The sequence below is a fragment of the Cetorhinus maximus genome, chromosome 4 (genome assembly GCF_964194155.1).
Source record: "Cetorhinus maximus chromosome 4, sCetMax3.hap1.1, whole genome shotgun sequence".
Taxonomy (NCBI): domain Eukaryota; kingdom Metazoa; phylum Chordata; class Chondrichthyes; order Lamniformes; family Cetorhinidae; genus Cetorhinus; species Cetorhinus maximus.
Window position 1 is genome coordinate 73975413 of NC_135882.1, and position 26767 is coordinate 74002179.

A 26767-nucleotide genomic window follows, 5' to 3' on the forward strand; every position below is an offset into this window, starting at 1 on the left:
TTGACAGTTCGGCGGACTGAAAATCTAAATGACGCGGGGTGACGTCGGGATGCATGCCCGACATCACCCTGTGTCATTTTATGCGATGGCGAGTGGGCCCTGCCCTCGCTCGCCAAACAGAAGATTCTGCCCCTGTTCATATTTTTGAGACACCTTGACCTTCCAAGGTAATCTGAGACAGACTGTGCACTTTTCAGGACTCTAAGTGGAAACCTTGGGCCCAATCATGAGTATGTGCAATATTCAGCGAGCAATGATCAGGTCAGGGTAGTCATTATCCTGCTGGGTAGCTTTGATGAGTCCTATTTCAGCATCAAACTTGCATGGTGAGCAAATGGCTCATGCCCTATTTATGAGGTTGCTGATAAGGTCAATCTATTAGCACGTGGACTGTAGGTATCCCAAATCATATATTGACCAGTGAAAATGGACTTCTTGTAGGCAGTAGTAAAGAACCCCCTGGCAGATTTCTCAACTAGCATGTCGAGGAAAGGAAGTTCATTAGACTGCTCCAGTTCAAAGGTGAATTTGAGCACAGGATAAAACCCATTAAGGCGTGTAAGGAAATTCTTACATGTAGCTGCAGGTTCAAATATACTGAACGTATCATCTACATATCGGAAATATGGAAGGGGTAGGAAGTTAGGGGTCATTCCATCAAGGAGCGTTTCTCATGGAAACTGACAAAGGTGTTGGCAGGACTGGGCCTAGAGGGGAACCCATGGCAACATCATCTATTTGAGCATACATGATGTCATTAAAACTGAACTCAACTGTGTGAGTTGCTGAGTTCATAAGTTCAATGAATAGAGTCAGACAATGGCTTCACGTCTAGATCGCTATTATATAGTGACGTGTTGCAAATATCTATGGATTCCTTGAGTGGTACATTAGTGAATAGTCTAGCAATGTGAAACGAACACATGGACACCGTATTGCTATCGATTTGCAAGTCTTTGCAAAGGTGAAGGAAGCCTTCACTGTGTGTGTGGAAAACTTGCTCAGAACTGGTTGTGGCAACTTGCTCAACCATAGGTAGATGATACATTTGCTATATTTGAATATGCAGCTGCATGTAAGAATTTTCTTACACATCTTAATGGGCTCCATCCAAATTCAAATTCACCTTAGAAATGGAGCAGCCATATGAACTCCCTTTCCTTGACCTAGTTGAGAAATCTCCCAATGAGTTCCCTATTACTCGGTACCGCAAGTCTACCTTCACTGGTCGATATATGAGTTGGGCAGTTCCACACGCTATAAGATTGGGCTTATCGGCAACTTCAAATAGGGCCCAAGCCATTTGCTCACCATGCAAGCTTGATGCTGAAATAGGATGCATCAAAGCTATCTTGCAGGATAATGACTACCCTGATGAAATCATTGGTTGATGTATATCATGCAAACTCATGGGCAGGGGGGTCGGCGGGGGCGATCGGGGCCAGAAGACGATTTCATGCTGACGGGCGTGAGTGGCAGCTCTCGGTGCTGCCTGTGCAGGCGGTGGCGGGGGGGAGGGGGGGTGCGGTTGTGCGAACCGGTCGAACACGACCTTCGTGCATACGCACTTCATAATCTCCTTGAAGCACAGAGCTGCTTCAGGGAGATGAAGAGGTATGAAAAAAGTAAAAATGTAATGAAACATGTCCCCTCATGTGACTCTGTCACATGAGCAGGGACATATTAATGGAAAATTAAAGTTTTTATTTTATATTTATTTGCTTTTGGAAACCTCATCCCACCCGTGGATGAGGTTTCCAAAAAAGTGCAAAGGCCGCTTGGCCTTTTCGCCTGCCCACCAACTGTAAGGCTGGACGGGCAGCGATAAATTTCTCTTAATTAACTTTTTAATTGCCTTAACAGGCCTTTTAATTGTTGGCAGGTGTGCTGCCGACTCCGGCGTGCGCTTGCCGGCTGAAATATCGTGCGACTGCGCGATGATGTTGGGATGCTCACCTGACGTCATCGCACATCATTTTATGCTCAGTCAGGTTGGGCGTGCGCACGCTCGCCCACCCACCAAGCTAAAAATTTTACCCCGTGAATGGACCTAAGACCGCCACTTTTGGTCCTGAAAAGTGTCCAGTCTACCTCACATCTAGTAAATCTTCATTATAACTTTTCCATGTTTCTTATATATTTTATTTAATGCAATGTCTAGATCAACACACAATGCTCCATCTCTGGCCTAAGAAATATTTTGGACACATTTATCACTTCCTTGATTTTTATATTTAATATTATAAAATTCAAAATTGCATTTATCTATAGACTCTTCTACCTGCACTCCCAGCTTTAAAAAATCTTTCTTCCATTCTAGAATCCTCTGTTCCTCCAATCTTTTAAGAGCCTAGTTAATTAAAATACATTTCCTTCTGCACTCTGTTCTACCCACTTTCCTAACCTAAAGATGTCCTCCTATAAATGTCCTGCATTTCCATCAGTTTTCTATAGCCTTAATTTAGTATATTGGGAAAGGTTTGACGATATCCTTATGTGGCTTTGCCCTGATTATTTATTTAAATAGAACATTAAATATAAATCTCAGCACAAATTCCTGGGACACACCCCAATTGATATCGTATCACTTTGAAAATATTGATCTCCTCTATTATTTCCCATTCTCTAGGCTGTTCCAATATCAGGTGCTTTAATTTTCACATCTCTTATGGGACAACTTTTCAAATGTCTTCTGAAGATCCACATGTGCATCCACTGCATTCCTTTGTCTGTACACAGTGATTTCTTCCAAAAAAAATCAATTAGTGTTGGTCAAATATTACTTGCTGTTTACAAATTCAAGATTACAATCCCTGATTAGCCTCTGCCTTTACAAGTGCTCAACAATTTCATCCTGTATTGTGATGTTCCATCTTGCTAGAATCATGTATAGGGCTCTTCAACTCTAAGATTTTTTACCTGTGGTTGCAATGGATGAGTTCTAACTATTCATATTCATCACTGACATTATGTGAATTCAGACTCTCCATACTTGCAGAAATGGAAAATTTCAACCAAATTAATGTTTGAAATAAATTTGTGCAGCATGATCTTGAGTGTTTCAGACAAGAAGGATAATAGCCCCATCAGCAATACACACTGACATCTACTAAAGACATTCAAGTTTAACCAGGGACACTGAAGCTGCACCTGAACATTTTATATTAATATAAAAAAGAATTGATGCTTGGGAGTACAGAACTTGAATATTGCTGAAAAGAGAGACATGTTGCCAAAGCTTTTCATTCATCAGGACAAATGCATTCATCAGGACAAAAACAAGAATGCCAAATTTCAAACTATCACGACAATTAATATGCTACAGGAGAAAAGGGTGCTGATTGTATGACTGAGACATTGACACGGAGAAAGCAACAGGGAACTATAGGCTCCCCAAGCTCTCTGCTAATTCAAAAAAGGTGCAGCTTTGAATTACCAGGGAGTTTGGGGAGCCTATAGTTAGTTCCCTGTTGCTTTCTCCATGACAACGCCTCATCCAATCAGAGTAGACTTGCCGTTCTTGCAATGAGTACAACTTGTAATTGTTCTGATGAGTAAAAATTGAAAGCTTTGACAGTATGTCTCTCTTTTCAGCAATATACAAAAATAAATATGCAGAGAATTGCAGCAGGGAAACTGCTTTCGTCCACTGTAGAGTTCATATGTGGCGTGTACATCTCTGGCAGATTTACTGTTTTTATATAATGCCATGGAAATTCATTGAACTTCCCTGTGGTACCAACACAATTTCTGCAAGTCTTCCTATGTTCCCAGTAATTGGAATAGTCAAATTTAAGATGTTAAACACAATTACATTTGGTTTTACTATAATCCTGTCTTTACCGTGCAGTTTACCAAACTCATTTAATATTAAAAACCAAGAAGTTAATGACATTTAACTGACTTAATACATTAGCTTTTCATTATTGAATGAAGTTAGTGCTCTAAGGCAGAACTTTTACAATATCAGATGTTGTCAGTTTTCTTTTTGAAGATTTTGGGTTATTTGCTTCCCCTAGGTACCTGTTTCCAGGCTTCTGCCTATTTTGCTTGAGTATCAGCCTAATTTTCCCCACTTTGGTAACATCACTAAAGTCAGGCATCAGGACAAATAAAGAATCAAACCTGCAACCATTAGGTTACAGCATTCTCTTTTTTAGAACAGGCATTAAAAGCGTCAAATCCAAAAGGGCTCAATGGGCCTTCATTAGAGATGTGTAATGGAATGTGTCAACCAACTTGAAAATTTCTGACCACATTGGTGTGGTTGTTTTTGGGAAATTTAGCTCAGTTGATACTAGTGCACCAATGAAATTATAAACAATTGGAGTATCGACATTCTCATCCATTGCAGCCATACAACATTTTTTAAAAAATTAATTCAATTTTTCCTTTCCATTTTCACTTGTCTGCCAAGTCATGCACCAACTAAAATGAGAGAGGGCAGATGATACTCTGAACTGAGGAGGTGTACAAGAACCATCTGGAGATGACCAACTTATTGACTTAATTGGAAAGTCTTGCTTCCATTAGCATTTCTCCACAACACTATGATTCAGACCAGAAACTGTGGACTGAGGTAATAAGATAATTTACGCTTTTTAAAAATACTTTCATGGGATGTGGGTGTCACTCCCTCAGGCTCTACACCAAAGGACTTCTCATCCTTGGAGGTGATTTCAACCTCCATCTCAACTGATCATGTTCTCCATCCTTTGAGTTCACTGCCCTCTCATTCTCCCTAAATCTCCTAGATGTAAACTCCCCAACCCATATTCATAGTCACCCCCTTGACCTTGCCATCTCATGTGGCCTTGCTGGACCCATCATACCAATTACAGATAAGGCCAACTCTGATTACTTTGTTGTATCATCCGCCATGCACAACCCCCTTCCATCCCTGCCATTATATGGAAACAATTCTCATCAACGTCATTAATAACAGACTATGTGACTGTGGCAAAGATAAACTACCCCATCTCGTCATTCTTGACCTGCATGCAGCTTTTGATATGGTTGACTGCACCAGCCTCCAACACCACTCCACTGTCATCCAGCTGGGTGGGACTGCACTCACCTGTTTCCATTCTTATCTATCAATCACAGCCAGGGAATCACTTGCAATGGCTTATCTTCCTGCTCCTGCACCATTACCTCTGGTGTCTCCAGGGAATGATCCTCGGCCCCCTCCCATTTCTCATCTACATTCTGTCCCTCAGCAACATCATCTGAAGGCACAGCGTAAGTTTTCACATGTATGCTGGTGACACCAGTTCTACCTCACCACCTTCTCCCTTGACTTCTCCACTATTGCAAAATTTTCAGCCTACTTACCCGACATCCAGTACTGGATAAGCAAAAATTTCTTCCAATTAAATATTGGGAAAACTAAAGCAATTGTTTTTGATTCCTGTTCCAAACTCCACTCCTCCCCCTGGCAGTGGTTTAAGATTAAACCTGAGTGTCACATTTGATCCCAAGATGAAATTCCGACCTCACAATTGTGCCATTAATAAGACTGCTTTTTCCACCTCTGTAACATTGCCCAACTTCACCCGTCTCAGCTCATCTACTGCTGAAACCCTCATTCCCGTCCTCATCATCCCCAGACTCAACTATTCCAATGCATTCCTGGCTGGTCTCCCACATTCTACCCTCTGTAAACTTGAGGTTATGCAAAACTCTGCTCCTGTATCATAACTCACAGCAAGCCCCCTTTCTCTTATCACCCGTGCTTGCTGACCTACGTTGGCTCCTGGTCAAGCAACACCTTAATTTTAAAATTCGTATCCTGGTTTTCAAATCACTTCATGGCCTTCTTTTCTGTTATTTCCTCCAACCCTCCCAAGATATCCACACTCTTAATTCTGGTCTCTTGTGCATCACAGAGGATTGCATCACACTCCTGACTTGTGCTTTGTATATGGACAGGCTTTTGGAGAGAAGTGAGGTACTCGCTGCTGAATTCCTAGCCTCTGACCTGGTCTTCTAGTCTCATTATATAGTTGGCTGGTCCAGTTAAGTTTCCTGGCAATAGTAATCCCCAAGATATTGATGGTGGGGGATTCAGCAATGATTCACGGGGAGATGGTTAGATTGTCTCCTTTGGAGCTAGCCATTGCTTGGCACTTGTGAGACACAAATGTTGCTTGTCACTTATCAGTCCAAGCCTGTGTTCTTTTGTTGCATGAGGGAATGGACTGCTTCAGTATCACAGGAAACTCAAATCACAGAATTGTTATGGTGTAGAATGAGGCCATTTGGTCCTTTGTGCTTGCACTGGCTCTCCAAATGAGCAACTTACTGGTACTGAACGCTGTGCAATCATCAGTGAACAACCCCACTTCTGACCTTCTAATGAAGGGAAGGTCATTGATCAAACAGCTGAAGATGATTGGGTCTAGGACACTACCCTGAGGAACTCCCGCAGTGCTGCCCTGGCACTCAAATGATTGGCCTCCAACTACCACAACTATCGTCCTTCATGCTCCTTAGGACTCCAAATGGTGGAGAGTTTTCCCCTGATTTCCATTTACTTCAATTTTTCTAGGGCTCCTGAATGCCACACAGTCAAACGTTGCCTTGATGTAAAGGGCAGTCACTCTCACCTCACTTCTGGAATTCAGCTCTTTTGTCTTTATGCTGATTCAAATCTGCCACCAGGAATTATAAAGGTCATTGGCTGGTTGTGCATGCAATCATTCATTGGATCCTAATACATTCAATTAATTTGCAAAGAAGAATGCTATTGAAATTTGATATTTAGAAACAATGCAGAAGTTGGAAGTTGTAACTATACATTTGTAATAGGGGTTGAAATCTCTGTCCACCATCACTCTTCCTGTCACATTCTTTGATCCTATGTGGTATTCCCTAGCCTAGAAGCCAAGCTCAGGGCAAATTGCTCTTGGTTTGTTTCTTCCACTTGCAAAAATTGGGTGATCCTAAGAAAATCAGTTTATCCACTCTTGCAGGCATTGAAAGCTTTCCAGTTCAGATATGGCCATAGAAACCAAAGGTTTAATTAATTAAACAGGAAGGATGCAACAAGACAAAGTACCAGTAATACTCCGTTACAGACTGAAAAACTTGCTCAGTATTCTTGCTCAAGTGCTAAGCCCTTTAATTAACAGGATAATTCTTGACATTTACATATTCTCTTTTACTTACAATGCTAATTTACATGGGAAATTTGTCATGATAGTGTAACATGTTTAGGCTAAAAGTTGCTTTGAATTAATTTTTAAACATGACAGAGATGACATACATGAAGTATTGTCTTATCACTTTGGGTATACTGGAATTTATAAAATACTAAAGGTATGTTAACATTTTCAAAATTAAAAATGCAATGGAAAGAATTGGGAGTCAGGTGGGGGAAGAAATGTTAATAAAAACAACTACTGAAGCTTGTTATAACAAGAGACAAATGCTGTAATCTGATCTCATGTAAAACATTTATTCACAACATATACAGATATTGGAACTTGACAATGTTGCTACCATTTTATTAAAAAAACCTTTTCTCCCCCAAAATTTAAAGTACCAGCTTGTAATTCAATAAAAGCTTTGGCAACATGTCTCAAGTTGCCGCTCTTCAGTTTCCCTCCCTATAGTTAGCACTCCTGCAATTATACAAATAAACACCAGGGATACACTGTCTTCTTACTGCACATAAAGTACACAACAGATTTACACTGTGCAGCTAAACTGCATCACAATGTGGAATATGCATAAAGTTTAAGAATCATTTTTGAGATTCCAATAAAAATTTTGAGAATCCTAAAAAACCCCGAACTCCCAACATTTCACCTTTCGGCCATTTAGAACTTTTTTTCTACTGACAAGGTTTCTCTTTCAACTAGGGGAAGATTTGAACGGGGTTTGCAGACATTGTCACAGATCACTTTTGATTCATACGAAACTGAAAGAAGCTATCACAGCTTTATGGAGTAAAACTGGTCCTGCCAGTTTTTTTTTGTCTCATCACTACCAAACTAGGAGCCTGTAAAATTCATCCTAAAGGTTTCTTCCAATAATAGCCATTGAGACTAATGTTTGAATTCTATTCTCCTGGCTTTAAGTTTAACATTTTAATAGGACGTAAGACTGTCAAATTATTTTCATACCCCATTTCACACAAACAAACAATCACCATTCTCTACTCTGAAGGGGCGACATATGGACTCAAAAAATTAACTCTGTTTGCCTCTCCACAGATGCTGCCAGGCCTGCTGAGTTTTCCCAGCATTTTGTGTTTTTATTTCAGATTTCCAGCATCCGCAGTGTTTTACTTTTATTACTATTCTCTATCTGGTCATCACTGCCAACATGTTCCTTTATACCAATATTACTAAAATGCCATTATGTTGAGATATTTTGGTAAAATAATTTTTAACATGCCGCTCAATTATAACATGGTGTGAACTTTTCATTGCAAATTCTATGCTAAATGACAAACACCAAATAGAATATTCAGCACTTCCCACAAAACAGACCAATAGGCTCTCGTGTAAAAGACTACACTCTTCAGGACCCAGAAGCTGGCTTAGGTCTAAACAGGCTCTCGCATATGCAAGTCTTTGATAAATCGCTTCCCATTCACTAAGCTTGAACATCAAATTCTGGGAAAGATTGAAAAAAAAAGTTATGCCTTGATAATCTCTGCATTACTTTTAAGGAATGCATCATTAAGATACTGGTGGGGCAAAAGTGTAATGTGAGATGGTTGTTGACAAAAGGATAGATTTGGGGACTATCAAAATGTAGCTGCACATGTCCCCATTCCTCCCTGACTTGGCACATAGAACAGAAAAAGTATGCAATCCTCATATTTCACAAAGCATGCATTTAATTACAAAATGCAAGACACAATTTAGATAAACAGAAGATACAATGTGTACAAATAAATGCTACATATGAGAAACTTACTAGATGTGGCTGATAACAAGTCCTGCTCAAAGCTCACTGAATAAACATAGATGTTTCAAAGTGATGGATCTGGCAGTTAAGTAAAATGATCTACACGTTGCCATAAAAATGTGAAAAATATTGCCAGTCTATCCCCCTTCATTTATGGTGGTGGCCAATCACCTTCTGAAATTTTTTATTTCTCAGGTATCATCATCAGAGTTGATCATACAGAGCTTTTTCATGGTTCTCCACCTGTCCTTCAGCATTACACTGGTACGATTGTTGAATTCATAGTGCTCCAGGATCTTGGTCCAGTTTCCAGATCCAAATCTTCGCAATCCTAACTTTAGTTGTGTATCTTCTTCCCATGTCCAGGGCTTTAAAATAAATAAATGTTTATATAAATAGAGTAAAAAATGAGTTGTGGGTCTTTATAAATTGGATAAGTTATAACCATTCTCTTGTAAAAGTTAGAGGAGTTGCCTGGTACTAGATCATTCACAAGTGAATAAATTATATATTGAAGAATTTTTAAAATTGAGTGTGAGAGAACGTAACTATACAGGTGCTAGGACCTGCCCTATAAAAATTACCTGCATAGCATGGTAAAGCTATCCACACAAAATATTACAACATCTTGCATTTTGTGCTTCACATCTTATTCTCGCCCCTAATTAATTAAGTTTGGTTTGCTTATTTGGAAAAGAGGTTTTGAGATAATGGAACTGAGTATTCAAGATTATGAATGGAGCTGACAAACAAATTGTTTACTGCGGTAAAAAGTGAAAATACCAGAACAAATTGACATTGGGAAGTTAGTCATGTGAGGTAGAACTTCTTCAATCAGAGAATACGTGAGTTACCAAAGATCTTCACTGAAGACGACACTACACATTAAAGACACACCAACATATTCCAGTAAAGACAAAGGGTGGGACCAACAAATCCAGGGAACCCTGGATGTCGAGGGATATACAGGATTGGATAAAAAGAAAAAGGGAGGTTTATGGCAGATGCCGAGGGCTCAAAACAGCAGAAGCCCTGGAGGAGTATGGAATGTGTAGGGGGAACTTAAAAACGAAATTAGGAGAGCAAATAGGGGGCATGAAAAAACATTGACAGGCAAAATAAAGGAAAATCCAAAGTTATTTTACAAGTACATTAGAGTGAGAGGATAACGAGGGAAAGAGTAGGGCCCATTAAAGGGCCATGGTGGTAATTTGTGTGTGGGCCGGAAGATGTAGGTAGGGTTCTAAATGAATACTTTGTGTCGGTGTTCACAAGTGAGAGGGACGACAAGGGTATGGAAATCAGGCAGAAGGACTGTGGTATAATTAAAGAACTTAGCATAGAAAGGGAGGAGTTTCTAAGTGGTCTGGCAGGCTTAGATGTTGATAAATCTTCAGGCCTGGATGAAATGTATCCCAGGCTGTTGAGTGAGGCAACAGAGGAGATAGCAGGGGCGCTGGCAATAATTTTCAATACCTCTCTGGCCACAGGAGAGGTGCCAGAGGACTGGAGGACGGCCAATGTGGTACCATTATTCAAGAAGGGAGGAAGGGATAAACCAGGGGACTACAGGCCAGTCAGTCTAACCTCAGTGGTGGGGAAACTACTGGAAGCAATTTTGAGGGACACAATTAATCTACACTTGAAGAGGCAGGGATTAATCAAGGACAGTCAGCATGGTTTTGTTAAGGGGAGGTCATGCCTGACCTATTTGATTGAATGTTTCGAAGAGGTGACCAGGTGTTTAGATGAGGGCAATGCATTTGACGTAGTCTACTTGGACTTCAGCAAGACTTTTGATAAGGTCCCTCATGGGAGACTGATAACGAAGGTAAGAGCCCATGGGATCCAAGGCAATTTGGCAAGTTGGATCCAGAATTGGCTGAGTGACAGGAAGCAGAGGGTGAAGGTCGAGGAGTGTTTTTGTGACTGGATGCCTGTGTCCAGTGGAGTTCCACAGGGATCGGAGCTGGGTCCCTTGCTGGTGGTATATATAAACCATTTAGACTTGAATGTAGGAGGGTTGGTCAGTAAGTTCACGGATGATACGAAAATTGGTGGGGTGGCAAATAGTGAGGAGGATAGCCTTAGATTACAGGATGATATAGACCGGCTGGAGAGATGGGCTGATCAGTGGCAAATGGAATTCAATCCAGATAAGCGTGAGACGATGCACTTGGGCAGGACAAACAAGGCACAGGAATACACGATGAATGGTAGGACCCTGGGAAGTACAGGGGATCAGAGGGACCTTGGTGTGCATGTCCACTGGTCCCCTAAGGTAGTGGGACAGGTCAATAAGGTGGTTAAAAAGGCATATGGGATACTTACCTTTATTAGCTGAGGCACAGAATATGAGATCAGGGAGGTTATGCTGGAACTGTATAAAACACTGGTTAGGCCCACAGTTAGAGTACTGCGTGCAGTTCTGGAGTCCGCATTATAGGAAGGATGTGATTGCACTAGGGAGAGTGCAGAGGAGATTTACCAGGATGTTGCCTGGAGAGTTTTAGTTGAGGAGAGATTGAATAGATTGGGGTTATTTACCCTGGAGCAGAGGAGATTGAGGGGGGACATTATTGAGGTGTGTAAAATTATGAGGGGCATAGATAGGGTAGACAGGTAGGAACTTTTCCCCTTGGCAGAGGGATCAATAACCAGGGGGCATATATTTAAGGCAAGGGGCAAGAGGTTTAAAAGGAATGTGAGGAAGAATTTTTTTTACCCAGAGGGTAGTGGGAATCTGGAACTCACTGCCTGAAAGGGTGGTAGAGGCAGAAATCCTTATAACATTTAAGAAGTATTTCGATGTGCACTTGCGATGCCATGGCAAACAAGGCTATGGGCCTAGTGCTGGAAAATGGGATTAGAATAGTTAGGTCCTTATTTCACCGGTGCAGACTCGATGGGCCAAAGGGCCTTTTTCTGTGCTGTAGACCTCTATGGCTCTACTAATGGGTCCAAGAGAACTAGGTATGCGAATAAACAAATTCAGCCCTGTAAAAAGGTCAGGTCTTTTTCTGTCCCTTAAGGTCCTGGCATCAAAAACACATTTTGTTCAGAAAAATTTATGAGAAAAGAATGATCTTTAAAAAGTTACAGTCTGTACTGCTGAAACAACTGTCCTCTTGTGCAATGGTATCCCGCATTTGATAAAATAGAATATTATAGAGATCACTTGCAATGATCAGTCATTTGTAATGGCTAAAATCTGCTTTCCGAAACCACACTTCTGACATTACAATACAGCACACCCTAATAAAGGAAAAGCGGCATCACAGGTCGGAAGTTGAATAAAAGCAGAAAACTGAAATTTGTGGGTAATGTACGTTTTGGGGGCTGGAGGGATGTAAACAATGGTGCTTCTCCAGAAGTCAGTCAATTTGGAACAATTGCTCATTTTACATATATAAACAAAAATAAATAACGTAGACTTGAGCATCGGAGAAGAAACTACCAAAATATGCAGATGATACAAAAGTAAACTTTAACTTGTATGCAATTTCAGGTAGACGTAGATGGGGTGGTAATTTGAGCAGGTAAGTAGCAGATGAAACTTAAATACAGACCTAAGTATGAGTTGATTCTTTTTTTTTGGGTGGGGGGGAAAGAAGAGGGTGAGCGAATAAGGGTAAATATGCACTTATAAAAAACAGTTGAGTGCAGAAACAAGGATACCTGGGGATTTAGATAAACAAATCTTAAAAGTTAGGAAGCCAACTTAATAGATCAGCAAACAAATAATATTGATCCCAAGTTTTGTACATAGGGACATGGAACATAAAAGCAAAATTTTGTTTGTTTGTTTTCACCGTAGCTTGAGTGAGATGGAGACCGAGTGAGTAGTGAGTTAGGTTCACGTGGGAATTTGGTGCATAAGGGAAAGAGGCGCTTTAAGTAATGTTTATTTCAACTCGTAAAATGTGTTAAATATTAGTCAGATTTATCAGTACTAGCAAAGTTTATCAACAGCTGTAAGGTTTATTAAGTTAAGGCCAAGTAAAACAAAGTTAATGTAAGTGAAGTTAAGACATGGCAGGGCAGCTTGGTCGCATAGAATGCATGTCCTGTGGTATGTGGGAAGTTGTGGACGCTACTGGTGATCTAGACAACCACATGTGCAGGAATTGTAATCAGCTGAAGAAATACAAATTCCAGGTTTTGGAACTTGAGCTGGAGTCCCGGTAGCACATCCGCGAGGCTGACAGCTATGTGGATAACACGTTCAGAGAGGTGGTCACATTGCAGGTCAGGAGCATGGAGGCAGAAAGGGAATGGGTGGCCGCCAGGAAGTCCAAGAGAACCAGACAGGTAGTGCAGGATTCCTGAGGACCTGCTTGATAAATGGTTTTCCATTTTGGATACTGGTGAGGGCATTGGTTCCTGGGAGGAGTGCAGTCAGAGTCAGGTATGTTGCCTCCCTGGTGCCAGGGTCAAGGATGTTACAGAGTGGCTACAGGACATTCTTCTGGGGGAGGGTGAACAGCCAAAGGTCATGGTCCACGTTGGTACCAACGACTTAGGATGGAAGGGGAATGAGGTCCTGAAAGCAGATTCCAGGGAGCTAGGAAGGAGACTGAAAAGCAGGACCTTTAAAGCAGTAATCTCAGGATTACTTCCAGTCGCACAGATTGAACGGGTGGCTGGAGAACTCATGTAGGAGGGAGGGCATCAGATTTCTGAGGCATTGAGACCGGTTCTGGTGCAGGTGAGGCTTGTATAAGATGGATAGGCTGCATCTTAGCATGACTGAGGCTAACATCCTTGCAGGGAGATTTGCTAGTGCTTTTGGGGAGGGTTTAAACTAGATTGGCAGGGGATGGAAACCTGAGAGGGAGCTCAGATTTGAGGGAAGCAAAGCTGATAAAATGAAGTAGAAAAGTAGGAGACAGACGAAGTATAAACAAGCATCAAATAGGATCAGAATAGAGACAAATGTTAAAAAAAAGCAGGATTAAAGGCACCTGAATGCACGTAGCATTTGCAAAAAGTTTGGTGATTTGAATTCACAAATTGAGGTAAATGGGGTATGATTTAATTACCATTATGGGGACATGGCTACAGGGTGATCAAAATTGGGAACTGAATATCCGAGGATATTCGGCATTTAGGAGACATAGGCAAAAACGAAAATGAGGTTGGGTAGCACTCTTAACGATGGATGAGACCAGTACATTAGTAAGAGAGGATCTTAGATGAAAGGGTCAAGATGTAGAATCAGTTTGGGTAGAGCTAGGAAACAGCAAAGGGCTGCAAACATTGGTGGGAGTTGTTTATAGGTCGCTAAATTATAGTGCTAATGTTGGGCATGGTATAAATCAGGAAATTAGAGATACATGCAAAGTGGGTAATACAGCAATAATGGGCGACTTCAATTTACACACAGACTGTGTTAACCAAATCAGCACTATTGCTCTGGAGGAGGAATTCCTGGGGTGTACATGAGATGGGTTTCTGGAGCAGTGTGTTCAGGAGCCAACTAGGATCGGGCTATTTTGGATTTAGTGTTGTGTAATGGGAAAGAGCTAATTAATAACATTGCTGTAAAAGAGCCTTTGGGAAATAGTGAACATAATATGATAGCATTTTGCATTAAGTTTGAATGTGATAAAGTTCATTCTGAAATTAGGGTCTTAAATCTGAAGAAAGGAAATTATGAAGGTATTAGGGTCAAGTTGGCTATGGTGGATTGGGAAAATACACTAAGAGATTTGACAGTACACAGGCAATGACTAGTATTTAAAGAAATACTACACAGTCTACAACTGATACACATTCTTCTAAGGCACAGACACCCAGAGGGAAAGGTAAATCACCGTTTAACAAAAGAAGTTAAAGATTGCATTAGATCAAAGGAAGTGGCTTAAAAGGATGCCATAAAAACTGATAAGCCTGAGGATTGGGAGCAATTTAGAACCCAGCAAAGGAGGACCAAGAAACTGATTATGGGAAAAGAGAATATGAATTCAAACTAGTGAGGAACATAAAGGCTGCTTGAGGTATGTGAAAGGAAAAGATTAGGTAGAATAAATGTGGGCCCATCACAGGTGGGGACAGGAGAATTTATAGTGGAGAACAGGGAAATGACACAGAAACTAAACAGTTACTTTGCATCTGCCTTCACATAAGAAAATACAGAAAATATCGAGAAATACGAGACGACCAATGGACTTGTGAAACTGAGGAACTAAAGGAAATTAGTATTAGTGAAGAGATAGTACTTGAAAGTTAACTGGACTAAAAGTTGATGAATCCCCTGGGCTAGATGAGCTTCATCCCAGAGTGTTGAGGGGGGTGGCTAGAGATAGTGGATGCATTGGTGGTTATCTTTCAAAATTCTACAGATTCTTCAAAGGCTCCTGCAGACTAGAAAGTAGCAAATGTAACCGCAATATTTAAGAAGGGAGATAGAGGGAGAATGGGAAACTACAGACCTATTAGTTTGGTGTCAGTAGTAGGAAAAATATTAGAATCTATTAGAGGAGATGCTGCGGTAACTGGACATTTGGGAAAAAATGGTAAAATTGGGCAGAGTCAACATGGATTTATGAAAGGGAAATCATGTTTGACAGAGGAGTTTTTGGAGGATATTACTTGTAGCATTGATAAAGGAGAACCAGTAGATGTGGTATATTTGGATTTCCAGAAGGTTTTTGATAAGGTTGCACACAGGTGGTTAGCAAATAAAATTAGATCACACGGGATTAGGGGAAATATACTAGTATGGATTGAGAATTGGTTAACAGACAGAAAGCAGAGAGTAGGAATAAACGGATCACTCTCAGGATGGCAGTGGGGTACCACAAGGACCAGTGCAAGGTCCACAGTTGTTCACAATCTATGTAAATGATTTTGATGTAGGACCAATTGTAATATTTCCAAATTTGCTGATGACACCAAACTGGGTGTGAACTAAAGTTGTGAAGAGGATGCAAGGAGGCTTCAAGATGGCTTGGACAGGCTAACTGAATGGGCTGGAACATGGCAGATGGAATATAATGTGAATAAGTGTGAACTTAGTCACTTTGGCAGAAAACTTCTTAAATGGTGAAAGGTTGGGAAGTACGAATGTCTATGGGGACCTGGGTGTCCTTGTTCACGAGTCACTAAAAGTTAGCACGCAGGTGCAGCAAGCAATTAGGAAGGCAAATGGAATGCTGGCCTTCAGCACAAAGGGATTTGAGTACAGGAGTAAAGGTGTCTTGCTGCAGTTGTATAGAGCTTTGGTGAGATCTTATCTGGAGTACTGCATAGTTTTGGTCCCCTGCTCTAAGGAGGGATATACGTGCCATAGAGGGAGTGCAACGAAAGATTACCAGATTAATCCCTGGGGTGGTGGGATTGTCTGTATTCCCTAAAGTTTCGAAGAATGAGGGTTGACTTCATGGAACTTACAAAATTCTGACAGGGCGTGACAGGGTAGATGTACATGTTTCCCCTGGCTGTTGAGTCTAAAACCAGGGGACATAACCTCAGGATAAGGGGTAGGCCATTTAAGACTGAGATGAGGAGGAATTTCTTCGCTCAGAGGGTGGTAAATCTTTCAAATTCTCCAGCCCAGAGGGCTATGGAAGCTCAATCACTGAGCATGTTCAAAGCAGAAATCGATAGATTTCTGGAGACCAACGTCATCAAGGGATATGGAGATAGCATGGGAAAGTGGCATTGAGGTAGATGATCAGCCATGAACTAACTGAATGGTGGAGAAGGCTTGATGGGCTGAATGGCCTACTCCTGTTCCTATTCCCATCTTCAAACTCCTCCACTCCAATGTTGACAAATTACACGGCTGGCAAAATCAGGGGAGGAAACCTAGCCTTAATTATCTATGAAGAGGAATAGCAACGGTGCCTTTAATGTAGTAAAATGCCCTACGGTATTTCACAGGAGAACTATCAATCAAAATTTGACACAAAGCCACAAGTTATATTAAGGCAGATGACTGAAAGCTTGGTTGAAGAGGTAGGTTTTAAGGGGCTTCTTGAAAGGAGGAGCAAAAGGTAGAAAGGCAGGCAGGATTAGGAAGAGAATGCCAGAGCTTTGGGCCCAGACATCTGAACAATGGCTGCTAATGATACAGCAATTAAAATGAGGGATGCTCAATTGACCAGAATTGGAGAAGTGCAAATATTTCAGAGTTGTAGGGCTATCAGAGGTCACAGAGATAAGCAAGACCATGGAGGGATTTGTAAATGAGGATGCAAATTTTGCCAGACTGATTGCCAAAAAAACTGAAGAGGTAAGAGACAACATAAAACTAAAAGAAAAAGCGTACAGAAGTGCTACAAAAAGCATAGATCCTGGCAAATGGGAAAGGTACAAAGACCAGCAAAAGGGTGAAAAAAGACAGTGCGAGCCACAAAAAGGGACTATGAAAAGAATCTTGCAAGGGATGTCAAATTCAACACAAAAGAAATTACAATCACATTAGGAAAAAAAAGTGGTCAGGGACCCTTCAAACCTGATAACAGTGACATTGTCAATGAAAATAAGGAAATGACGTGCTGAATAATTACTTTGCTTCAATATTTACAGTAGAGGAAGTGGTCAGTGCATCAAAGCGTACCAAGGGAACTAATACTAAATCAGGGTCAGGGACTCATCCAAATTAATTTAAGCAAAATTCCAGTAATGAAGAAAATATTGGCACTAAGGGTGATAAATCCCCAAGACCAGGTGGCCAGCTCAGGATTTTAAAGGAAGTAGCTGAGAACATTGCAAATGTCCTAACTATAAAATTCCAAATGTCTGTCAACTCAGCAACTGTTCTTTAGATTGGAAAATTGTATTATGTCGCTAAACTATTTAAGAAAGGGAAGAGAGGAAAACCAGGGAATTATAAACCACTTGGCCTAACATCTGTTGTCAGGAAATTACTGGAGTCTGTAATTAAACTGGTGGCTAAACACCTTGAATATATTCAGCTGATCAGAGACCCAGTGTGGATTTGTAAAGGGGAAGGCATTTCTGATAGATACTCTAATTGGCAGGATATGACTAGTGGTGTCCCGCAAGGATCTTTGTTGGAGCCTGTACTATTCACTGTATTTCTTGACAACTTAAATGATGGGGTAAAAAACTACATAATTAAATTTGCCAATTACACAAAGATAGGTGACATTGTAAGTACAGACACAGTGTCTTAAAACTGGCAACCTTGGGACCAAGTTTTGCTGGGTTTTGGATCTTGCCAGTGTTCAGGTCGAGCGGTTGGGGCTGGGTCACATGTGGTCAAAGACCGCTTGGGCTCCTGAGCATGAGAAAATATAGGCGGGCGACGCTGACAACTAGTTGGCTTGCTTTTGCACCAATGTATACCTATACAAACAGGCCAGTAAGTTATTTTACTCATTTAATAATAATTAAGATTCATGCATGATAGCTTAAAAAATGCCCAGGTTTTGGGCATCGCTGGTTTTTGGATAGCCAGATCTGAGACACACCATCTGCAGTGTAGATCAAAGCGTAAAATTACAAAGCAATATTAACAGATTAAATGAAATGAATGGGCAGAACTGTGGCAAATGAATTTCAAGGCAGGCAAATGTGAAGCCTTTGGACCTAAAAGGGATTGAACAGGATATTTTCGATATGTTGAAAAGCTAGGAGCAGTGGAGGTCCAAACAGGACTTGGGGCTCCAGACACACAGATCATTAAAATATCATGAACAGGTACAGAAAAGTAATCAAACAGGCTGTTTGAATGTTGGTCTTTATATCAAGAGGGGTGGAACAGAAAGGGTTAAATGTCATGCTTCAGTTATACAAAGCCATGGTTAGACCACACTGGAGCATGCTAAACATTCTGGATGGAGTGCAAGATAGAATAACCACAACGATGCCTGCACTCCAAGGATTAAATTACGAGGAGAAATTACACAAACGTGTTGCATTTCATGGGATAATTTTCTTGAAGTTTTCACGATATTAACAGGAACAAACAGGGTAGATAGAGAGAAACTATTTCCACTGGTCAGGGAGTCTAGGACTAGGGGCATGATCTAAAAAATTAGAGCCAAGCTTTTTGGGAGCGAGATTAGGGAACACTTCTATACACCAGAGGTGGTAGAAATTTCAACTCCTTTTCCATAAATCAGATCAATTGCTAAATTTAAAACTGAGATTAAGAAGATTTTTATTAACCAAAGGCATTAAGGGATATGGCCAAAGGCAGGAATATGGAGTTGGGTCGCAGATCAGCCACCAAATGTCAGAACAGGCTCAAGGGGCTAAATGGCTATTTTGGTGGTGGAAAGAATATGGGACTGAAAGCTCAACTCAGAGACAAATAGGACATTATGGTAAAAGCAAAATACTGTGGATGCTGGAAACATGAAATAAAAACAGAAAATGCTGGAAAAACTCTGGTCTGGCAGCATCTGTGGAGGGAGAAACAGAGTTAATGTTTCGAGTCCATAAGACTCCTCTTTAGAGCAGGACACTATGGAAGCTGGTTCAGCCCTGGCAGTGGCCAGAAAGATGGATGAAGTTTGTGACGGAGACTAAAGATAATGGCTCTGGATTTCCTAATATTTGACTGTTGAAAATATCTACCTATACAGTACCGGATGTTAGGCAAGCAGCATGAAAAATTAGAGGCAGTGAAGGTCACAAGAGAGGTGGTGGTGAGCAGTGCTGTGTGTCATCAATGTACTTGTGGAACTTGATGTTATGGTTTCAGATGATACTGCCGAGGGACAGCACATAGATGAGGAATAGGAAGAGATCAAGGTGTGACCTGTGCAGGGCTCTAGAGGAAACGTCAGGAATGGGAAGAGGAGCCACTGCTGGTGTTTCTCTGGCTAGGGCTGGATAGATAAGAATAGAACTTGGCAAAGGCAGTCCCAGGCAGCTCAACAATGCAGGAAAGCTGTTGGAGCACGGTGCAGTCAACTGCAGAGGCTGAAGATAGGACAATAAGGGTCAGTTTACCATGGTCAGCCACATATGATGTCATTCACAACTTTAATAAGGCTCATTTCAGTGCAGTGTTAAGGGAGGAATTGCAGGATACATGGACACACAAATTCAGGCAACATATTGGAGATGGGCTGGTAGTTTACACGGGCAGTAGGATCAGAGGCTTGTTTTTTTGAGAAGTGAGGCAGATTTGAAGGGGACAATACCCAGGGTTGAGAATGGCTGAAGCCAAAAAGGTCTATAAATGTTTTGTGACAAGGACACTTTTTATGATCTGTAATAAATGAAAATGCTTCTAGGCCACTTCAAATAGGTGGAATTATGAGACTTTAGGTGGGTAAAAACATTAGTTTTCCCTTTGTTTACCTTCTATCATCATCAAAATTGTGGACAAATGCATTTGTATCCTGTCACAGTCTGTTTACCCTTTCCCATATTAATATTTTTCACTCTTCTCTTATCTCTACTGTTTGATTTACCACATCTTCTCATATTTGATCTCTTGCCCCCATTATTTAGTTGAAAACCCTCTCTACTTCCCTCATCATGCGGCTTGCTAGAACACTGGTCCCAGCACGATTCAGGTGTAGACAGTCCCAAGGGTTAAACCCTCACTTTCCTCAGTACTGGTGCCAGTGCCCCACGAACCAAAACCCACTTCTCCCACACCAGTCTTTTTGAGCCACACATTCATCTTGCTAATATTATTTGCCCTATGTCAATTTGCATGTGCCTCAGGTAATAATCCAGAGATTACCACCTTTGAGGTTCTGCTTTTTAATTTAGTGCCTAGCTTCTCATATTCTCTATGCAGAACCTCCTCCCTAGTCTTACCTATGTCGTTGATACCTACATGGACCACGACCAAAGGATCCTCCCTCTCCCACTGTAAGTCCCTCTCCAGCCCTGGGCAGATATCCTGAACCTGGCACCGGGCGGGCAACACAGCCACCTGGACTCATGCTCTCGCCTGCAGAAAACAGCATCTATCCCTCTGATTAAGCTGTCTCCTATCACAACCACATTCCTCTTTGCTACCCCCACTTGAATGGCATCTTTCACCATGGTGCCATGGTTGGTCCAGTCATCCACCTTGCAGTCCTTCTCCTCATCTACACAGGTAGCAAGCACCTTGTACCTGTTGGACAAAGTCAGGGGCTGAAGCTCCTCCATCACTACATACTGATTTCCATTACCTGCCTGACTCACAGTCACATCCTCCTGTCCCTGACCATTGACTAACTCTAAAATTCTGCCTAACTTAAGGGGAGTGACTGCCTCCTGGGACAAAGTGTCCAGGTAACTCTCCCTCTCCTTGATGCCCTGTAGTGCCCACAACTCAGACTCCAGCTTAGGAACTCGGAGCAGAAGTTGCCTAAGTTGCAGACACTTTCTGCAGATATAGTTGTCTGGGATTGCAATGCATTCCACAGGTTTCCACATGCTGCAGTCATGGCACACCACCAGCCCTGTCATTTCTGTCCAACCTCATTTATTTAATTAGTCAATTAGTTGACAATTTACACAGATAAAGTAATAGAAAGTTTCACTCATCTGGCTTGGAGACAAGGAAGAAAACTCACCAACAATCGGAGGCTGGAAACGAAGTAGAAAAAAAGAGCACCTCTTTCCTCCTCTGTCCCTAATTTCCACCTGAATCAAATTCTCAACTCCTCACTTAATCTACATCTCACTCAGGTGTGGTCTCGTGTGCATGTTCTGCTTTCCACGTACAAGTTTAAACTCTTCCTGCTTTTAAAATCTCTCTGCTTTTACACAAACTGTTGCAGCTAGCTGGATTCAAACCCTAGTTCCAGAGATAAAACAACAGCATGCTAAACTAGTGCAGCAGGAGTTCTCCTCATTTATTCCCCTTTTTAAACAGGAAATGGGGTTCTCAATTATTGTATCTTTGTCTGGATCTCTACTGGTACTCAGGAAGGTTTCACTTTATACTGGAGACTCCAACAGCAGCAGTAATATAGAAAGCACTTTTTTTTCCCACATCTTTGTAATGAACAGTTTTCATAAATTATTTTTTACAGCCAGGTGGATGTTAGTTGTGACAGTCAGAGAGAGGAACAAATGCAAAAAAACGTATAATTTGGCTAATTTGGCAAAATACCACTGTTACCGAATACGAGGGAGATAAGATTGTAGTTTTTTCACAAACCCTTCAAATCTCATTTGTAGCTGTATTAATAAGGAAGGTGTCATGCAGAGGATTGGTGCATGTCTGCACCAGGAAGAAGTGGAATAGATAGAAGAAACGAGAGTCATCTCTAAACCACAGTCATGAGCATTCTAACCAGCAGTTCAACATAGCATTAGAAAAAGTTTTAACATCCAGCTCGCCTGCTCTTTGCCCTAGCTACTGTTGGGGGAATCACAGAACACAAATAGGAATGTCAAGCACATCCAAAATCGAACCCAAAAAAAAAATCAAAATATTGTGAATGTTTGGACCAAAATGACACACTTAGCAACTACAGAAATACATCACAACTGGAGATACCGGAGACTTATGATGATTTTTATTTATTCACAGGATATGGGCATCACAGGCTAGGGCAACACTTGTTGCCCATCCCCAATTGTCCTTCAGAAGGTGATGGTGATACACCTACTTGAACTGCTGCAGTCCATGTGGTGTAGGTACACTCTCAGTGTGGTTAGGAAAGGAGTTTCAGGATATTGACCCAGTGATAGTGAAGGAACGGCAATATAGTTTCAAGTCAGGATGGTGTATGGCTTGGAGGGGAACTAACAGGTGGTGGGGTTTCCATACATCTGCTGCCCTTGTCCTTCTAGATGGTAGTCAAGGGCTTGGAAAGTCTTATCAAAGGAGCCTTGGTGAGTTGCTGCAGGGCACATTGCTGCCACTGTACATCGGTGGTAGAGGGAGTGGATGTTTAAGGTGGTGGATGGGTGCCAATCAAGTGGGCTACTTTGTCCTGGATGGTGTCAAGCTTCTGGAATGTTATTGGAGCTGCACTCATCCAGGCAATTGGAGTATTCCATCACAGACCTGACTAGTGCCTTATAGATGGTGGACAAGCTTTGGGGGAGTCATGAGGTGAGTCACACACTGCAGAATTCCCAGCCTCTCTTCTAGTCACAATATTTATATGGTTAGTCCAGTTCAGTTTCTGGTCAAAGCTAACCCCAAGATGTTGGACAGTGCAGGATTCAGCGATGGAAAATGCCACTGAATGTCAAGGGTAGGTAGTTAGATTCTCTCTTGTTGGTGATGGTCATTGCCTGGCATGTGTGGCGCTAGTGTTACTTGCCACTTATCAGCCCAAGCCTGAATGTTCCAGGTCTTGCTCCATATGGACACTGCTGGCTTCAGTATCTGAGCAGTCATGAATGGTGCAATTATGGATAAAATACGAGGAAAAGAAATGAAAGCCTAATGTACACCCTATAACCACACCCCGGAGGATTGGTAAATGAGAGAAAAATCTGTATATTGAAAAAATGATCAAATAATCAGCTCTCTTCTACCCTGTCATTAAAAAAATTGGCTTGGAAAGAAGCTTATGTTTCTTTTTAACTTCAACAACATAACCTTTCAGTTCACGATTTTCCCTTTATCAAGTGCTTACTCTTCTCTTCCTCGGCACTTCTGAATTAACTGATGTGTTTTGTTTTTTACTTTCCACCAGATGTCCATTACTGGCGATTTTCTTCTCTGTAAAAAATAGAAGAGACAATATTTGTACAGCTGCAAAAGCCTTTATCTTCCTCCAGATTATCCCAGTGGGTCTAAACTTTGCCAATTCTAACATTAGCATCCAAATTTCTAAATGGAACCGTGCTTTTAAATACAATGCCTCAACACTGTTGTGGCTTGGCTAGCTACACGCATACCAACAATTTGCACTTTCAAACAAGACCTTGTTTAACACTTAATATTTTTGCCCCTATTTCAGTGTTCCAACATCCTACTTCATTTCCAAACTGACAAGATGGGAAGGTCAACTGAGCCCAGATCCTTGTCAGTGCTATTTGATTTTGACTGTTTGAACACCTCATGAGTGGGGCGAAGGAGGTGGATGCAGGTGAATGTGCTCCAACTTTCTCTCCCATTTCTCTAGGAGGTGCATAGCTTCTGTTCTCTCACGTTTCCAGTGGCATAACAGAAATCAAGAGCTTTCAGCATGGGGAATTATGGGTACAAAGCTGTTTCTTACACCCAGTTACATAGTGCATTAGCTCCTAAAAATACTCTTGAAACAAGTCTGATTGGAGCTTATGTTAGTGAATTCAACTTTTAAAGTTAGGCTTGTGGTTCGAAAGATAAATTCTCTATTTTTTTTTAAAGTCTTAAACAGAAATGGGATGAAAGCTCAACTCACCAAAATAACATCTTATACTTTATCGTGTAACTTTATTTGAAAAAAAATTCCATTAATTAATGTTCATGGATCAACAGGCACATTGTTTAGACAGACAGAATCTGACAACTTGTATTTATATTGTGCCTTAATGTAATATAAACATCCTAAGCAGCTTCACAGGGATGTTATAAAGCAAAATCTGGCACTGAATCACAAAAGGAGATATTAGGGCAGATGATAGTTTTAAGGAGTATCTTAGAGGAAAGAGAGTTAGAGAGGTTTGGGAGTGGAATTCCAGAGTTTAGGGCCTAGGAGGCTGAAGGCACAACCATCATTAGCGAAGTGATTAAAATTGGGATGCATAAGAGGTCCAAATTAGAAGAATGCATATATCACAAAGAGTTGAGGGGCTGGGGGAGATTATAGAGATAGAGAGAGGCAAGGCTGTGGAAGGATCTGAAAAGAAGGATGAGACTTTTAAAATCAAGACATTGTTTAACTGGGAGCCAATATAAGTCAGCCAACATGGGGTGATGGGCAAATGGGACTTGGTGTGAATTAGGCCAGGGCAATGGGACTTTGGATGCCCTCAAGTTTACAGAAGATAGGTTGTGGGAGGCCAGCCAAGAATATATTTGAATTGCCACATCTGGAGGTAAAAAAAGGCACTGATGAAGATTTCATTGGCAAATGAGTCTGAGGCAGGGGTGGAGTTGGGCAATGTTGCCGAGGGGGAATAGGCCGTATTAGTGATAGGACAGCTATGTAATCGCAAGCTGAGCGCGGGGTTAAACATGACACCAAGATTGCAAACCGTTTGATTCAGGCCCATAACAGTTGCCAGGAGAGTATAGGGTCGTGGCAAGGGAAAAGAATGATTTCGGTATTCCCAATATTTAAGTTGCAAGAAACTTCTATTCACCTGGTACTGAATGCTGGACAAATAGTCTGACAACTTATAGTGGAGTCATACAGACTCGAAATGTTAACTCTGTTTCTCTGTCCTCAGGTGCTGCCAGACCTGCTGAGTTTTTCCAGCATTTTCCATTTTTATTATAGTGGAGGGGTCGCTCAAAATATAAGGCAACACTGCTTTCAGTGTTTAATTATTTGAAGTTGGGAAATTTGATGTGCTGGGAGGAAAAAGCAAGGGACTGGGACAAATTGGATAGCTCTTCCAAAGAAGACATGATGGGTCTATTAGCCTCCTTCTGTGCTGTATGATTCTATACTTGCAGGCCCTTGCCAGTGCCATGCGATTGTGGCAGCTGGAACACATCACAAGTGGCATGCTTTCCAATTCAAGATGATGTCAGCCTTGGCTCAGTGACAGCGCTTACCTCTAAGCAGACAGCTGTGGGTTCAAGCACCACTTCAGAGAAATAATCTAGGCCAACACTTCAGTGTAGTACTGAGGGAGTGCTGCATGCCATGAGATGTTAAACCCAAGGCCCTCATCTGCCCTTTCACGTGTATGCAAAAGATCCTTATGGCACTTTTCAAAAATGTGGGGGAGTCCTCCACCTGGCCTAGCCAACATTTATTCCTCAATCAATGCCACCAATACAGATTGTCTTGTCCTTTATCTTATTGATATTTACAGCATCTTGAGGTCATGGAGGTGTGATAGGAATGCAACCACCTTTGTATTTCTTTCTTTATTGACCTTTTATGCAGGGCCACATCCAAAACATCCTCAGGAATACTTCAACGTATTGGGCCATGGACCCAGGCCTAGAAATCTAATAGTGAGCTTCTGATTTCAATCATGCACTGCTGTCAGTTGACAAACGACCAGTAAAGAATTTCCCACAGGGAAAGTGAATAAAATAAAACAGTAGAACTAATTGTTCTATCTTAATAGGGCTCTTACAAGTTGGGAAAACCCTATTTGCTGACACTTCAATTATTTTTTCCATACAGCATATGAAGGAGGGAACATACTGATTTTCAGCTCAGTCAATAATCCACAACCAGGCAGATCAAACACATATTTCAAGTCATGAAGCAGTAAATCCACTTAGAACGACAGGTGAAGGGAAGGTTAACTGGCCACAATTCAGAGTACCACTGCAGCAAATTACTTTAGTTTCTTTCGACCTAGACCTTGTCTGTTATTCAGATTGGAAGGCTGCAATACAATTAACTATTAAATGCTTGTATTTAGACTAATCAATGCCAATTATTGAATCAGTTATTTTACCAATCATTACCTTCTGATATACCTACTTTTCACTGTTGACCTTTTTCTTTTTCCTGCAAAAACTTTGACTGTTTCAGACTTTATCGGTTTCCAAACTTGATGCTCAACAGAACTGTAAAGGTGTCTTTTAGATCTGCAAGAAAATGTATTTCACTTCATAATTTTGGTGGAATAATACTTATACTTACTAACATTTATAGAGGAAAGTATTTAAAACAGGAAAGCATCTATAACTAAAAGGTAACAATTTAATTTTCAGATTTACAAGCCTCTACATGAACCTCTGCATTTATCCACTTTGTAGGATTGATGGGATATTTGGTGCACAAAAGCACGATTTAGCATTTATAATCACAAGATAATTGGACTTTTAGCATTG

General features: G+C 41.2%; 1 protein-coding gene across 3 annotated transcripts in view; it reads right to left on the minus strand.

The window, feature by feature from the left end:
• Positions 1 to 7438: 7438 nt before the first annotated feature.
• The window catches only part of terf1 (telomeric repeat binding factor (NIMA-interacting) 1), a 52427-nt gene continuing 33098 nt past the window's right edge, over positions 7439 to 26767 (minus strand). For 2 of the 3 annotated variants that reach the window (XM_078540313.1, XM_078540315.1), the window contains 3 exons: positions 26415 to 26521; positions 23451 to 23536; positions 7439 to 9290 (listed from right to left, as the gene is read on the minus strand). In XM_078540313.1, coding sequence (XP_078396439.1) covers positions 9114 to 9290; positions 23451 to 23536; positions 26415 to 26521 — 370 coding nt within the window. In that variant the 3' untranslated portion in view covers positions 7439 to 9113. The remainder of the gene's footprint in view (positions 9291 to 23450; positions 23537 to 26414; positions 26522 to 26767) is intronic. The other variant, XM_078540316.1, reaches the window with a different exon arrangement.